The sequence below is a fragment of the Cyphomyrmex costatus genome, unplaced genomic scaffold, assembly GCF_001594065.2.
Source record: "Cyphomyrmex costatus isolate MS0001 unplaced genomic scaffold, Ccosl1.0 scaffold182, whole genome shotgun sequence".
NCBI lineage: Eukaryota > Metazoa > Arthropoda > Insecta > Hymenoptera > Formicidae > Cyphomyrmex > Cyphomyrmex costatus.
In genome coordinates, this window is record NW_017275847.1 from 1,185,808 (window position 1) to 1,201,394 (window position 15,587).

The following is a 15,587-nucleotide window of genomic DNA, read 5'->3' on the forward strand; positions in this document are numbered from 1 at the left end:
GCGATTGCAATTGCACGATCCCTTAGTTTTACCAAGAGAGGGGATCGGAGAGTAGGGCGGGTGTAGAATTCGCGCAATTTGCATTATGATCGTTATCCGGCGACGTTGATTCTACTAAAGGCGGCCGCCCTTACGGCGATATCTCTGTCTTCGAGACGGCGTAGATTATGAATGCAATAACGATAATGGCGTCGACGACAAATGGCAACGAAATCAGGACAAACGAAAGTCACGCGATTCGAGAGAGAAGGGCTGATCTCGGCTCGATTAAATTAACTGTCACGGTCAATTGGCAAATTAATTAGTAAACGATAAACGAAATTTGTGGATCCCAAATTTTCGTTTGTCTGCGAATCGATTACACGGTATGGTAAACTTAAGAGTTTTAACATTTTGCTAAATATATATTTATGACGCGTATAAAAAAAAGATTGTAACGAAATATCGTATCATCATCATTATCATCATTATTTCTCTCCTTATCGCAATGGCGATACAGATAACCGTTCGGTCGTCAATTATCTCGAGAAACGTCCGTCTTTCTATAAGCGGCTTGAGATAAAAAGCTGCGGATTGCATCGCGGTTTTGCGCAAGGAATGCAGAAAATATCTCGCGTTAATATAGTTACTCGGATAAGTGCACTAGGCGTTATAAATGTCTATTTAGTAGGATGATATTTCTTGAGTAATGGAGACCAACTTTACGTACATTTTCCATTTTCCCTGTTAATTATTTTAATCTCGAGAGGTTGCGTTTGGAAGAAGTATTTTCTCTAAAACAGCGGTGATAAATAATTAACTTTTCCAGAAATGGGAAAATACTAGTCGCGTTGAAATAGTCACATTAGAAAACAATGAAATAATGAATAACAAATCTTACATGGAAAGAACAAGTTCGTTGAAGTATCTAAACATTTAGCTCTAAAAATAATTTTGTTGGGCCATGAAAATAATTACGTGGAAAACTTAAGCATGAGATAAGTAATGCTGCAATAAGTGCAGTTTCTACGTTATTACATTTTGATGATCCAACAAAATCGGGTTTTTCGTGTCGAAAAATATATTTTTACGCATCAGAGGATGCAACGAAAATTAATTATTCTAAAAAAGACGATGCTCGCAAAAAATTGTTTTGCGAATACAGACAAGTGCTTTTGAAATGACGAAGCCAAGCCGAAGACCAGCCATGCGCGTCAAAACGCCTTTGTCGCAGTTCCTGCGACCGGTCATAACCGCGCGCGACGACGGATACCTCTTTCTTTCTTTCTTCCCTTTTCTTTCGTCCCAGCCGCCTCGCCTCGTGGAAATAACTTCCACGAATCCCTACCTGATCGATTACGAGATTACATCGTAAGAAACGTTCTGTGACCTAACGAATTTCGAAATTCGGTTGTGGGCCCGAGATCCTTTCGCGAAAAAAGCTTTATGACCATCTACTATCATCGTCCATAGTAAACAGAGAACGCGTGACACTTTGTTAGTTTTGAAAGTTTGTCCTATAAAAACGTGAATTTAAATGGCTGCAATTGAAGTAAAAATTTTAGCTTCAAATTAAAAACCGATTCATTTCGAAGTTCTATCTCTTCTGCGACATCGTAGAATTATTTGTGACAAAAAAGTTTCGTCAAAAAGTTTTGTATATATTTATGAAATTATTATACAGATAGTAAGTAGATTTCAGTCGTCAAATTGATATTAAAGACTAGGGTTGGTAATCTTTTGCTTGGAAGCTTCGAATTTTTGAAATTGTCAAAAGTAAGAGCTCTGTATTAAAGACATTATTTTGACATTAAAATGTTAGCTTGATACTTTGACAGTAACGTATATTTAAAAAATAAATTCTGGAGTGTCACATCTTGTTAAGTACCAAAACAACTGCATGAAAAAATTTTCATCGATTGGTGAATTAAAAACCTATTGACTGCTTGGGAGAATTTAACTATGAAAAAATATGCGGCCCTTATCAATGCGTTCTGATGTATCTTGAAGCTTGTGTCAAAAGCTAAAAGTGGCTATTTTGAATGTTAATGATTATTTTTGGTATTTAATAAAATATAACTGAATTTCATAGTTTGTTTTTTTTTTTAATGCATCAGGTTATTAATTATTTGATAAATACAAAATTTTCTGGTCAAACTTTTCTGTCACCCTGTACTTTGGAAACGGATACAAAATCGAAGTACTGCGTGTCACGAGGTGACGTTTCGTCATCGTTACTCCAAAACGCCCTGTATACGTCGACCGCTTTGCGGTTTGGGAAAAACGTGCAGCCAGCGGTACGGCATGACCGTGCGGAATTTGACACGCGTGACTTCGCGCAGCGCGTAGTCCCGATCCGGATGATCTCGTTCGTGAAGTCATATAATTACGGGGCACGATCAAAGGATGTGGAACGTCGCGCGAAAAAGCGCGCGTGACCGACTCGCTGCCGTTGTCGTCCTCGTCACTGTTGTCGTCGGCGCCGTCCTCATCATCGTCGAAAGAAAAGAAAGTGACCGTACGGGCGCCTATCTCGCCGTACGATGAATAAAAAAAAAGGCGGTCGACGACGAGTTTTCGCCGGTTGCCACGTTGCCGAAAAACAGTCTGGTAGAACCAGCTCCGATTACTCAGAAATACTCCTTAATGATATTCAAGCGTTTCGTATCGAGTTGTTTGTCGGTTCAAATTCTACTTTTTCTTTCTTTTATCGATAAAACTCAATATTGCTACTTTGTACGCAACTGCAATAAATTTGTGTTATTACAGTTATAAAGTTATTAGAATAAATATTTTTTAAAAATGTAGAAAAAAATTAATAATAAATATAATAAAATAAATTATATAAATCTGAGCTCTCGAGATAATAGATAATAACAATAAAAGTATATTAAATGACGGGCAAATGAGAACAAAAATAGACGCAGTTATTTGTGTATATACATAAAGTGTATTTAGATACAAAAATTATTACTTTAAAATCTATCTAAATTTTAGAGTTCAATTACTCTGTTTTTACTAAATGTGAGTTAGCTCACTCTTCAGCAAGTTTTTCAATTATGATGGCATTTATATTTATCGTAGATAAATTCAATAAATTTTAGTATAGTTGTGCGTAGATTTAAATATTAAAAATCAGATTATTCGGATGATTATTACGAATTATCCACATTTGCGTAATTAATTTATAATAATTTTATATTTGTGGAAATTTTTCGGATATTTGGAACCTTAGGACTGAAAGCTGTTTGGTAAATTTCGATTGAAAACGTCAATGGAGCCAATTATTATTTCGACATCTTATTCGCGGACGGAGTAGCAATTTGCGGTCGTAAAAAAAAGAGAATCATATACACGCAGGCAATGTTCGCGATCGTGTCAATTCACTCGAGCTGTCTCGCTTTCATGATGCGTTGAAAAATGTACATCCACGTCTCGAATAATACATAATAACGTGCATGAAGTTAGCACTGCCATTTTGTTAAAAAAAATAATAAAATTTGTGCTGAATTGTGCTAGATTTGTGCTACATTTTTTTCAATTTAACGTTTTGTTTTTTGAGTTATGTCATTAATTCTTGCGGCACAAATGTAGCACAAATCTAGCACAATTCAGCACAAATTTTATTATTTTTTTTTAACAAAATGGCGGTGCTAACTTGATGCACATTACATAATAATTTAATGCGCGAGTCTTTTAGAGCCGACGGAATGCGTCGGTATTGTAAGGACACACATAACGATGCCATTCGTCATATCGCGCAACGCCCACGGTTTATATATTCAGATACAAAAAACGCTGGTTGCGATAATAACTGCCGATTTTATGAAACGATTTTATGGGAGACAACTATTTTCAGAACATCGTGAAAAATGGCGAGAATAAAAGATTTTTTTAACTATCATCATTGAAATAAGCTCTATATTTGACACAAAAACTTTGGTACAGAAAGAATGTTAATCTGATATTCGGCACACTGAAAAAAATTATTAAATTTTAATATATATTTCGTTGCATATTGTACTGTTGTGTGTAAGTAAATATAATATTTACTTACAGTAAATAAATATTAGGTTATTCGAAAAGTTCGTTTCAAATTTTCTAGTTCAAATTAGCATGTTGTACATTTAAACAATTAGCGATTATATTATTTGATAGAGCAAAATTTCAGCTTTAAGAATCTGATTTCTTAATTGTGATACGATGAATTTCAACGGAGTTATGAGCATTTAAAATCAAAATGTTCTTTTACTTAACTGGCGAATAACTCAGGAACGAAAAATCGTAGAAACGTTTATAAAAAACGATTTTATAAGAAAAACAAGGGAAAACTTCAAGCTTTCATGATAGATGGTCGAAAATTTTTGCAAATTTTTTTAGGGCACGTGTAAGGCTTACAAAATGAAAAAAAAATTTTTATCTTTTCCAGCTCGTAGTTTTTTACCTATATATGTGTAAAAATTATCAAACTTATAGAAACTCTAAAAATAGAGTAACCTTTCGAAAGTAGAGATTTCAAGCTTTAAAATTTTTTTTTAATTTAAATTTTGTTCATTTTTTACGAAGATGTATATGTAATTTTGAGTTAGAAAATTGAATCAAACTTTTCGAACACACAACCTAATATTTCCTCAATAAAAAATAATAGTTAAATCAAATTAATAAATTTTGTATTAAATGTAAATATATGTTTAGATATTTACTTAAAACTATTTATAAACAGATAATATTATATGTGTATGTAAATATACACTTTCATAAAAGTGATATCTTTAAACGTCAAAATGATGACGAGTAACGTCAACTTATTTAATACTAGGAAATTCGTCCGGGTTGGCGATCTCAAATCGCCATAGTTTAAAGGCTTAAACATGACGCGCGACATTACGTTTCTTCAAGGAAGCGCGAGTCTTCGCGTCTCTCACGGATCTCGAGTTCGCTCATCTCTTGTCTCGTAGTACGCCAAGGACTCGGGAGTGCAAACCAGGACGAACTCGCGTTCGTCCGTGTTTCTGGTATGTCGTATTGCGTCGCATGTTACATGTATATGTGCATGCGTTCCACGTGACGCAATCGGATGCCAACGGCTGCAGCAGATCTCGGCATGCTCGTGTTTCGCGGATGCTACCGACTAACGGTCGCTGATACGCAAAGCTAGACATATACGCACGCACACACGTGCAGACAAGCAGAGACCAAGCCAGAAGCGGTGCCTAGAATGACGTCAAGCCTGGTGAATGGATTTCAGTCTTAAGAATTCAGCTTATCGATCTGACCGGAAGAGGCGCAAGCTGCCGATCGCGAAAATTCTTTAAAAAGTCAATCGATAACGAGACAAAGAATTTTCATAAGAAAATAATATTGAAGAAATTAAATTAATTATTTGAAATTTTTCTATGGGACGAAGAGCAGAGAAAAGAATTTTCTGAATAAAATTATACAAATTGTATTTTATATCTTTTTTTTTTAAGCAGTTTTATATACTGTTCTTTTTCATACATTTCATAAAATCACAATCGATAGAATCCATGTCGTTCAAATAAGTATAAAAAATATATTTTAACATTTTCGTTGTACTGAGAAATCTACATTTTCCAAAAAGAGATAGTTTCTTCATAAAAAAAAAAAATAACTTAAATTAAATTTCATCTTCCTTACGAATACAGAAATATTTGCTATTTTTATTTTTTGTTATATTTACCATAACATGCCACAGAAAATGATGCTGCTATGTGATCTATCGTAAATCAAACAGATACCCGGAGACGTAATATCCACCGTCTCGGGGACTTTTCGCACGTGTTCACAACCATTGTAGGTGAATAATACGTTACTCGCGGTTGCGATGATATCACTCTTCGTCAGGTTAATATTTACACGATGCACGGCATCGCCAAGTTTCAAGCTGTGAGAACTAAACTCATGTAGTTCGGCTGTGCATAAGTCGGGCGTAAAATCTGGAATGCCCAGCATATCTAACAGTTCATATATTGGCATGTCATGCTCGATCTTGAATATCGGAAACGACGTGTCTACTTGTTGTGTCATCCCATTATCCAACAATTTGCGAAGTTCTTGAGATCCTTCCTCAGTCGTTAGTTGTTCTATTAGTTTTATTAGTTTTTCACTCTCTGTCAAATTTTTATCATTCTTTAAATCGAGTGATGGAAAGAAGAAAAACGTTGTTATCATACTTTCTTTGCAAGGCACCTCTATAATACATACATCCAGATGTTCAGATTTGTCTGGAAAGAGAAACATTACAATTTTAGGAACAAATCACGTTCCTCAAAAAACGAGAAGCAATTTTTGTAATTTTTACTAAATCATAGAAAGTATAAAAGTAAACATGTTCTTTATACATTTTGATATGAAAATATTTTATGATAAAAAAACTAAAATAATACAAATTTTTTGTTTATATAATTAATTTTGAAATTATAATATAAAAGTTAACAATAAATGAATAATATAGAATATTAAGTGATTAATAACGATTATTGAAATTTTTGTTCTTACAGTTAGCTTGTTTGACTATGACACGTTCTTTATTCTCGTTATTACTGATATCAAAATCGTAACTACTGTCAAATTGACCCTTGCAGTAGATCGTATTGAACATGATTATTTCAGTGGTATTATCGATACTGTTCGATGGTAGCATGTTCTGTATGCCGCCTTGTGTCAAGCATTTAACAGTATTATTGACGAAATGCCTTTTGAGTTCAGGACGGTATCTGAAATTGCATTCCTTTACTGAATTGGTAGCTGAAAATATATTCATTGTCTCGACGTATAACCCTTTTGAGTCATCAATCATAATTTTACAGTAAGTTTGACATGTATAAGAGTTCTCGAATCCTTTTACCTAAAAATAAAAATAAATAAAGAAATTGAGGTTTTGTCTCTCTCTCTCTCTCCCCCCCCTCTCTCTTCTCTCTCTCCTCCTCTCCTTTTCTCTTCTCTTTCTTTTTTTTCAAACAACACATATATATACACACACACACACACACACACACACACACACACACACACACACACACACACACACACACATTCGTCATATCTTTCATTATAAATTACCATAATTAAATTAATCTATTAATTAAAAGTTTTATAATTTTATACATCCGAAAATTCTAGCGGTAAATCATATTCTTGTGTATTCTTCGTACGATAGTACCAATCACGCTGGAGAGAATTACTTACTATGTAACAAAATTGATTGACTTCTTCACAGTTGTAATATTTTTCGACAGTGTTTTTAGTCATGCCTTTAGGAATATAGAGAACCCGTCCAAGAGCTTCTTCAAAATCGTAGATAGCACCAAAATATACCATGAGTAACTTATGATATAAGAGATGCGGGCTAAAAAAAAAGTTAGCTTTCGGCTCCATCATGATACACTTCTTCAGGCTTTCAAGGGCGAATTTGTAGCAAGCGTCTGCAAACATCTTTAAAAAAAAAATTAAAATTTTCGTAAAATTTAGTTTCTGTAAAAAAATTATATATATAATATATTTTTTAAATACATATTATAAAACTAAATTGAGAAAAATGAAAAATTACAAAATTATGTCATAATTATGTTACGTATATGTGTGTGCATTTAAAGAATTTTTATACACCACACATACACTCACACACTAATAAAAAGATTAAACGTTAATATAATTATAGCAAATTAAGAAATTAGTAAAAATAATATGTTGTATCATATACATATGTTATGAGTATTTTATCGCGTTTGCTGGGATAAGCAATTTAGTATTTACCTTTAATTTTATCTTTAGACTATCGACGCAGTCCGAATACAAATTAAAATTGTCGATCAAAACAGGTCAATAAATCTATTTAAATCGGAAATGTCAACGAAATATAATATGGATGTCCAATTTAGTTTATACTGTAAATAGTGAGATGATCTTTCCAAATTTGATGATAGAACACAACAGGATCAATAACACATAGGTAATTAAAATTCGGTAGTGTTATTTATGTATGTTAATGCGATTTGACGAAAATATAGTAGGTACATAAAAACTTAAAATAAAGGACAACGAAGTCGGTACAAAGAATTTTCAGAGCTTAAGACGAGCGCGAAGTTTTGTTGTGGATAGACGTTATTTATTATTCACATAATACCCAATAAGCATGTTATCAGAAAGAATTTTCTAGAGCTTATATTAAGATTAGAATGTCCGATAATACAATTTTGAAGATAATATGTAATATTAATAAGTTGTTTAATGTATTGATTTTTTAGAAGAAAATAATTTTTTTTTTTTTTAATTATATAGATGACATCTAAAAGAATTCTTAAATTTAACCTCGTAGATATCAAGTAAATGTTGCATTAAGTATATCACATGAATCTCTGAACTAATTTTTACATGAAATTAAATAAAATTTTATTTTCAAAATACATTTTATTAATTTTTATTATGAAATCTTATTTTGAAATTCGAAAAATTATTTTATTAGAAGGAATTAAAGATCTCGTAATGTTGCGCCATTTGTATTACCATGTACGTTTTTTACTTGCAAGAAACAGTATTTCATCGCACCATCTGGTGCTGCGTAATTGCTTACTAAGCATTTATAAGTAGATATCATGAACTTTTTTAGAAGATACTTTACAGGATGATAATTTTAATATTTTAATGAGGTCTTTAAAAAATTATTTTAACGAATCTTTCTTTCAACAGTGCTCACAGGTATTTCCTACTTAATTAATTTTGGTTAATTATGCTTTGCATTTATATTTAAATTGATAATTTATATACATATCATACTATAATATGACAATTCAGAAATTGTTATTATTTTAGTTGTTTACAGAAAAAGAATAAGAACATAAAGGAAAAAAAACGTATTTTAAAAGTATATATTTTTATTATACTTTATGATCAGTTATTATATTAAAATTAATATTGAAAAAATTTAATGGTTTAAAGTATTCGAACTTATTTTCTGAAAAATTTAGTTTTTTTAGTAATGTCGTTGTAGAAAATAAGCGATATATCTAAAAGTATTTTTATTAACTTTTTTCGCGTATAGATCTGCACATGTAACAAACGCGATTTTTAAAATGTGCTTTGCGTTCAGAAATTCTCTCGAAAGATGTCAATCTGTCTTTCTTTATTGTCTTATTTAATCCCGAATTTGCGATAAATCAGTATAATTTCGTTATGCTTCGATTTTTTTTACTATCGTTACATAAAGGTAGGGGAGACTGGATCTTGTTGGCACAATTTTCACAATTTCAGCATTAAGTTCGTTAAATAACTGATTATTATGATTAAACTATGCTAATATGATAGAAAGAAACTTTTTCTACATTTTGATGCTATAGAAATGATTCTGTATAATGTACAGTGTATGATCGGAATTGTTCAATTATTCTCCAGATTCCTATTTTTTTTTTTTTTTTTTTTTTTTAAGGAAAACTGAATAATTTCTGTCGGAATCTCCATTTTCTGATTTTGTTTCATGATACATGCCCAGTTTTTTATATTTTTTATTATAAGTATACGTAGTACGAACATCGATAGGTACGTCTCGCTACTTTCACGTGCGAAGTGCGAATGATAGCACATCATGCTAATCTATGTTGACCTTGCATAAGTGCATTAAATATGAATCAACATACCCTATCTCTACATACATTTGAGTTTAATGGTTTTATTGCAAAAAATTACTATTATCACTCAAAATAACATGTAGTATAATAACAAAAACTTTTCTTTTAACTGATAATACGTCATTTAGATTTATTTTTTTAAGCTGAGAAGTATTAATACGAAATATTGAAAAGTTCGAAAATCTACTTCGTTCCCCTTGAATTACATTTTTCTCTTTTTTTATTAAAGATAACTTTTATATATATATATATATATATATATATATATATATATATATATATGAAAGACATATTTGCAGTAACTTTTCCATGATTTCGTTTGCCACAAGTACATAAACTGAACGCAATACCAACTTACCTCTTGTGCCACGAAGACCCGGTCTCCTTTATGACATTTATTATTTATTTGTGAAAATTGTAGTTCTAGAAAAAGCAGTTTTGCTAAATAATGACATGTATAAATATTCTGAGATAAAAGAGAAAAGAAAACTTACTTACAAGGTATAATAACAAATTTTAAATTAATAATCTTTTCAGCTTAAATATGGTGAGTGTCGATAACACGTTAGATCGTTTTAAATTATAATATAAAATATAATGGTAAATATAATGGTTCTTTAATATGATTTGGCTATACATTTAATCCAGCGAGGAACTAAGAGCAAACCCTCCCCCTTAATCTTACTAAAAAATTTTACAATAGTTGTAAAGCTACTTTTTTTTACTGAATTTTAGCTGCTTCTCTCTCTCTTTCTCTCTATATTAAAAATTTTCAATATAACATACACAAATTTATCTATATTTTTCGTCAAATTATTTGTTAATTTAACACACGTAATAACTTCAATGTTTGATAAATATAATTTTATATACAATATCATTTCTTTATAAGCAAATTAACTAACGGTAAATAAAATAAAAATGTGAAGCTTTATCATTATCGAAATTTTAATATATTTTTGAATATACTATTTACTTTTGACGGAAGTTATTTATGTATACAGGGTGTTTGAGAATTAATAAAAAGTTTTGTCGCATAAGGGTATAGAATAGACTAAACTGAGAAGAAAAGTCCTCTACCATTTTACAATTTTTGATGTAGTTAACGAGATATTAATTCATAAAAGTATCTCCAAATTCGCCTAGCCCACCGTCAAATGCAAGCGGGCGGCTGGATATGACTACCCAGCGACCGTCGTGAAATTAGCCCCTAACATAAAAAAATAAAATTTATACATATAGCTCATTCGATTGCTCATCGTTTGCACATTTATGCACATTTTTAATTTTCGTTTGCACACCTTTAGTTTAAAAGTTATTTAAAAAACAATTTTGGGGGGTTAACTTCACACTAGCCCCCCAACATCGAGCAAATTGTTTCGAAATGTGCAAACGAAAATCTATCGATTGGAGCTATTGAACTCCTTTCGATCGAATTTGATCCGGAAACGTATTTTATGAATAGTGTGAAGTTGGCCTCTGTGCAAACGATGAGCAATCGAATGTCGAGCTATATAAATTTTATTTTTTTTAATGTTGGGGGGCTAACTTCACAACGGTCGCCCAGCGAGGCGCGCCGCGCGTGTTCGCCCTCGCTAAACACACGTTGTTTATAACAAGCGGCAAAGGTCGTCGCTAAACAATGTCCATATCAAAAATTGTAAAATGGTAGAGGATTTTTCTTCTCAGTTTAGTCCATTCTATACCCCTATGCGACAAAACTTTTCATTTCTTCTCAAACATTTTGTATAGAAGTAATTCTCTTTTCTTTCCATTTAACAAATTCTTTACATTTAAATTTCAATAGATTCAAAAAGTTTGTAATATTTATTTTTTTTTGTAGCAATTAATTTTTTTTACAACAATGGGGGGAGTATTTGATAAAACAAATACGATGATTACTTTATAATTTTTAAAACTTACCGAATGATTAAGTATCGTTGATTCTTACAAAACTGACCATACCGTTCTTCATAAAATATTGATGATATTATATTTGTGCACATTATGTATATTATTTATATATCAACATGTATGTATAGCATTTTAACACGTGACATCATACTTAACCTCACTTATTTTAACCTCTTTGGTGAAAACACGTGCATGCGACAGCGTGCATACGAGATTCGATTAGCGCACTTTTAAATTATAATTTACAAAAGGGCGATAATTATATAATGACGTTTTTTACTACGTATATTGTTGCAACTTGGAAGATTTTCTTACAATGTCTCTGTTCATGCTGCTTCTAAATTTTTTGGGTTGAATCTCGTTCCAAGGAGTTTAGAGAGTGCACGGAGAACAATACTAGAAACACGTCTCATATAAGTATGATAGATTTCCAAGATGTCGATTGTAACTTTGATCAAACCATTATTTCTACATGTATTCAATTATTCTTTGATTCAAGCTCTTACATAAATATCCGGTTCGTTTTGTCGTTGCCGCGTGTACATTTTATTATAAATAATTCACTTTATTATAATTATGTAAATATATAATTATAAAGATTAAACCAGTGCAGTGATCAATTTGTTTTTCATTTGTCCAATCGTTGATTCTTATAATGATTCTTCTAAAATCTTGAAATCTTAGAATATTGATAAACATGGAACGAGCGAAAGAATAAACGTAGTTTTTCATATTATAATTACTCAAACTATATATATAACTATATATATAAAATTAATTGACCAAGAGACACGTGGAAGAAATTTGAAGATATATGCAAGGAAACTGAATAATACAAACAAAAATGTATGCAAATACAAAAAGTAACTGGTTCGTTAAATCTTTCTTGGCTGACATAACAATCCCAAACAAAATATCGTCACAATCAAAAGATTTTATTATAGGATCTATCCGGATAAACTTGCATACATAATCATATGCATAAAATTATTCTATCACATTTCTATCATAAGGGCGTAAAATGCGAGTTTTCTTTATGCTTTTATGACGTTACGTTTCTCGAGAAAGCGCGAGTCATTTTTGAGCCTCTCGTGAATCTCTTTTTTTGTTTTATAGTACGTCAAGGATTTGCGAATTCGATTTGCATCCATTTCGTTCATGTGTATGTACGTGCGTATGTTCCACATGACACAATTGGCACAGTATAAGTAAGAATAGTAGTTTCACTCTATGTTCTACCTTTGATCTATATCCTACAGTCACCATGTTGAAAATTGTATGCGGCGCTTTGTTTGAATAATCAAACTCGATTAATGACTACTTCGAGTCAGTAGCACTTTTGATGCTCACTGTCAATACTAAATATATGGTTTAATAAATATACTAAATATATTACCTCTAATACTAAAAATTTATAGTATGCATTACGTGCATTATAGATTTTTAGATGTTTTAGGTAGTGAAAATCGAAATATAACCTTATATAATTAAATCATATATGGTTATATCTATACGTAAATGTTTTTTTTTATTATTTGTAAAATACTACAAAAATGTCTATATATAAAATTAAAATATTAATATATCTTTATTATATTATTTATTATATATTAATATTTTAACAATATTATAACATAATTATATATTATCTTCATGTTAATATAGTATTATTAATTAATTTGTATATTAATAATATTACATTATTATTAATATTAAATAATTTTATTGATATACAATATTTGTGATATATCTGTACTCTAAAAAGTAAGTGATATCCTAATCATATCATAAAAATAAAAAGGTCAAGCCGTATTCAAAAAAAAGATCCTCAATAATTTAAATCTTTTTATCTAATAATAATATATTACCATGAAAAGTAACTGATCATAACTGATATATTATTAATTAAAGGTGCCAGTACAAAGTGAACATACATAAAGTGTATGCAACTTTCGGTTGATTTTCGAATCGGTCGACCGTCGTGCGGCATTTGGACCGCGCGCGGAGCTGCGAGGTGAGGGGGACAGCGGAAGGCGGAAGCGATTCAAAAATCAACCGAAAGTTGCATACACATTATGTATGTTCACTTTGTACTAGCATCTTTAATTAATAATATATCAGTTACTTTTCATGGTAATGTATATTATTAGATAAAAAGGTTTAAATTTTTGAGGATCTTTTTTGATATTAATATGTAACAATTCAGACAATTTTATAAAATTTGAACCCATATCTGAGATTACACCAACTACTTTCAAACCAATGTTTCTTAAATGTACTTTATATAAAATATCTAATAAATGAGAAGCAAGTAATTGACGAATTTGAAAAAAATATGCTAATGGCTGCTTCCATAACTGAAAGATACCTCTCTAATTAATATTACTACCGCGTTACTTGCAGGTGAAACACAATTCGTGTTTTGTATTATTTAATCTTGTTCTCAAAGCCTATGACTTTATCTCTTGTCAAATTATAAAATAAATTAGCTTTTAAAGACATTTCATCGAAACGTATAATGCAATAGTTATAAATTTCCGATAAAGCCTCAACTTTAATTTTTAACATTTCAAATACTGTATATTGAACTCCTGGAATCAAGTGCAAACTTTTCGTAAATCGATGGAATGTAGGACTCGACATACAAATCAACTCTTTAAAGCTTTAAAAATTTCTGTATCCTTTAAGACTGGAGAAAAAGAGGAATAAACATTATTGTTTGAAAGTAGGAGATATACCTTCTACTCTTGTCACATTTTTGAAAAAAACGTGCTTGCGTTTTTAAAAAATGTGCTGTTTCTGACGGAAAAAATTTATCAACTGCCACATCTAATATATCCATATTTATATCTATATGTTTATTTTTTTTATGACTTCTAACTTCCGTTTTGATTGAGCACGTGTTAATGTTTTCCACACTTGGAATTTTCTCAGTGACTTTGCTGATAAAGACGTCTGAATATTTACGTTTTTTTGTTTATGTTTTGTTCTTTCTATGTGGTGAGATTCTGCAATTATATCAACTACATGTTAAAATCAAAATATAAGTTAAAAAATTTGTTATATTAATATGTACAATATTAAATAAAATATTATAATATTATAGGTTAATATTTAGAATACATAAATATACCTGATAAATTCTCTTGTTTCACATTTGATAAATGATCTTCCAAAAAAATGAGAATATCTGTATTTGCAGAATTGCCAATGCTTCTCTGCTTATTTTATCGTACATTAAGCCTATAATATCAGTAATAGTGAATTATTTATTATTAATAAATACATATATAATGTCATTTTGTTAATATCAAAATAATAAAATTTTCAAATATTTAATTTTATATGTATGTATATTTACTAATATTATTTAACATAGAGGTGGAACAGCATGTGGCTTTAACCGTGTTTTTTCAAAAATTTAGAAACATTGCATCAGCAAAATGATCTTTGCATATTCTGTAAAATAATAAGATTCTTTGCAGCTAGTTCCTCTTTATTACAAGCTGCGATCCATAATTTGCACCTTAAAATATAATATAATATATATATTATATATACATAAAGATATAAATATAGAAATAATATATTCGTTATATATTGTATATTTTCACAAATAATTTAGCTATTAATTAGTTTGCAGTGTTACACATTTATATATACATATATTGTTTTATATACATATAACCAGTTACAAGTTTTTTCAAAACAGATATTTTATATTAAAAATATATAATATAAATATAAACAAATATAAAATTATCTTGAAAAATATGGAAACATACCTTTTTCCATCTTTAGGAAAGCTAAATAAAATGCTTTTTAATCCATCACTTTTTCCGCTAACACTAGCCAGAAAAAGTGCTAATATGCAATTTTTTAATGCACAACGATATCCGCTTCTATTGCTCATTTTTTTAAATGCAATAAAAATATGTTTAGAAATCGCTGTAAAAATAATTAAAAATGTCAACTGTACAAATTAATAAATAGATAACAGTCAGAATTATATATTTATAGGTTATTTTTCAGATACATTTCATATATTCA

The 15,587-nt window shown here is 30.3% G+C and overlaps 1 protein-coding gene across 1 annotated transcript in view; it reads right to left on the reverse strand.

The window, feature by feature from the left end:
• Nucleotides 1–11,606, reverse strand: part of LOC108772257 (serpin B4) — a 57,621-nt gene extending 46,015 nt beyond the window's left edge. The window contains exons 1-4 of the mRNA XM_018537752.1: nucleotides 11,547–11,606; nucleotides 7,189–7,434; nucleotides 6,475–6,847; nucleotides 5,681–6,224 (exon numbers count right to left, since the gene is read on the reverse strand). Of these exons, the coding sequence (XP_018393254.1) occupies nucleotides 5,681–6,224; nucleotides 6,475–6,847; nucleotides 7,189–7,434 (1,163 nt within the window). The 5' untranslated portion in view covers nucleotides 11,547–11,606. The remainder of the gene's footprint in view (nucleotides 1–5,680; nucleotides 6,225–6,474; nucleotides 6,848–7,188; nucleotides 7,435–11,546) is intronic.
• Nucleotides 11,607–15,587: the final 3,981 nt, after the last annotated feature.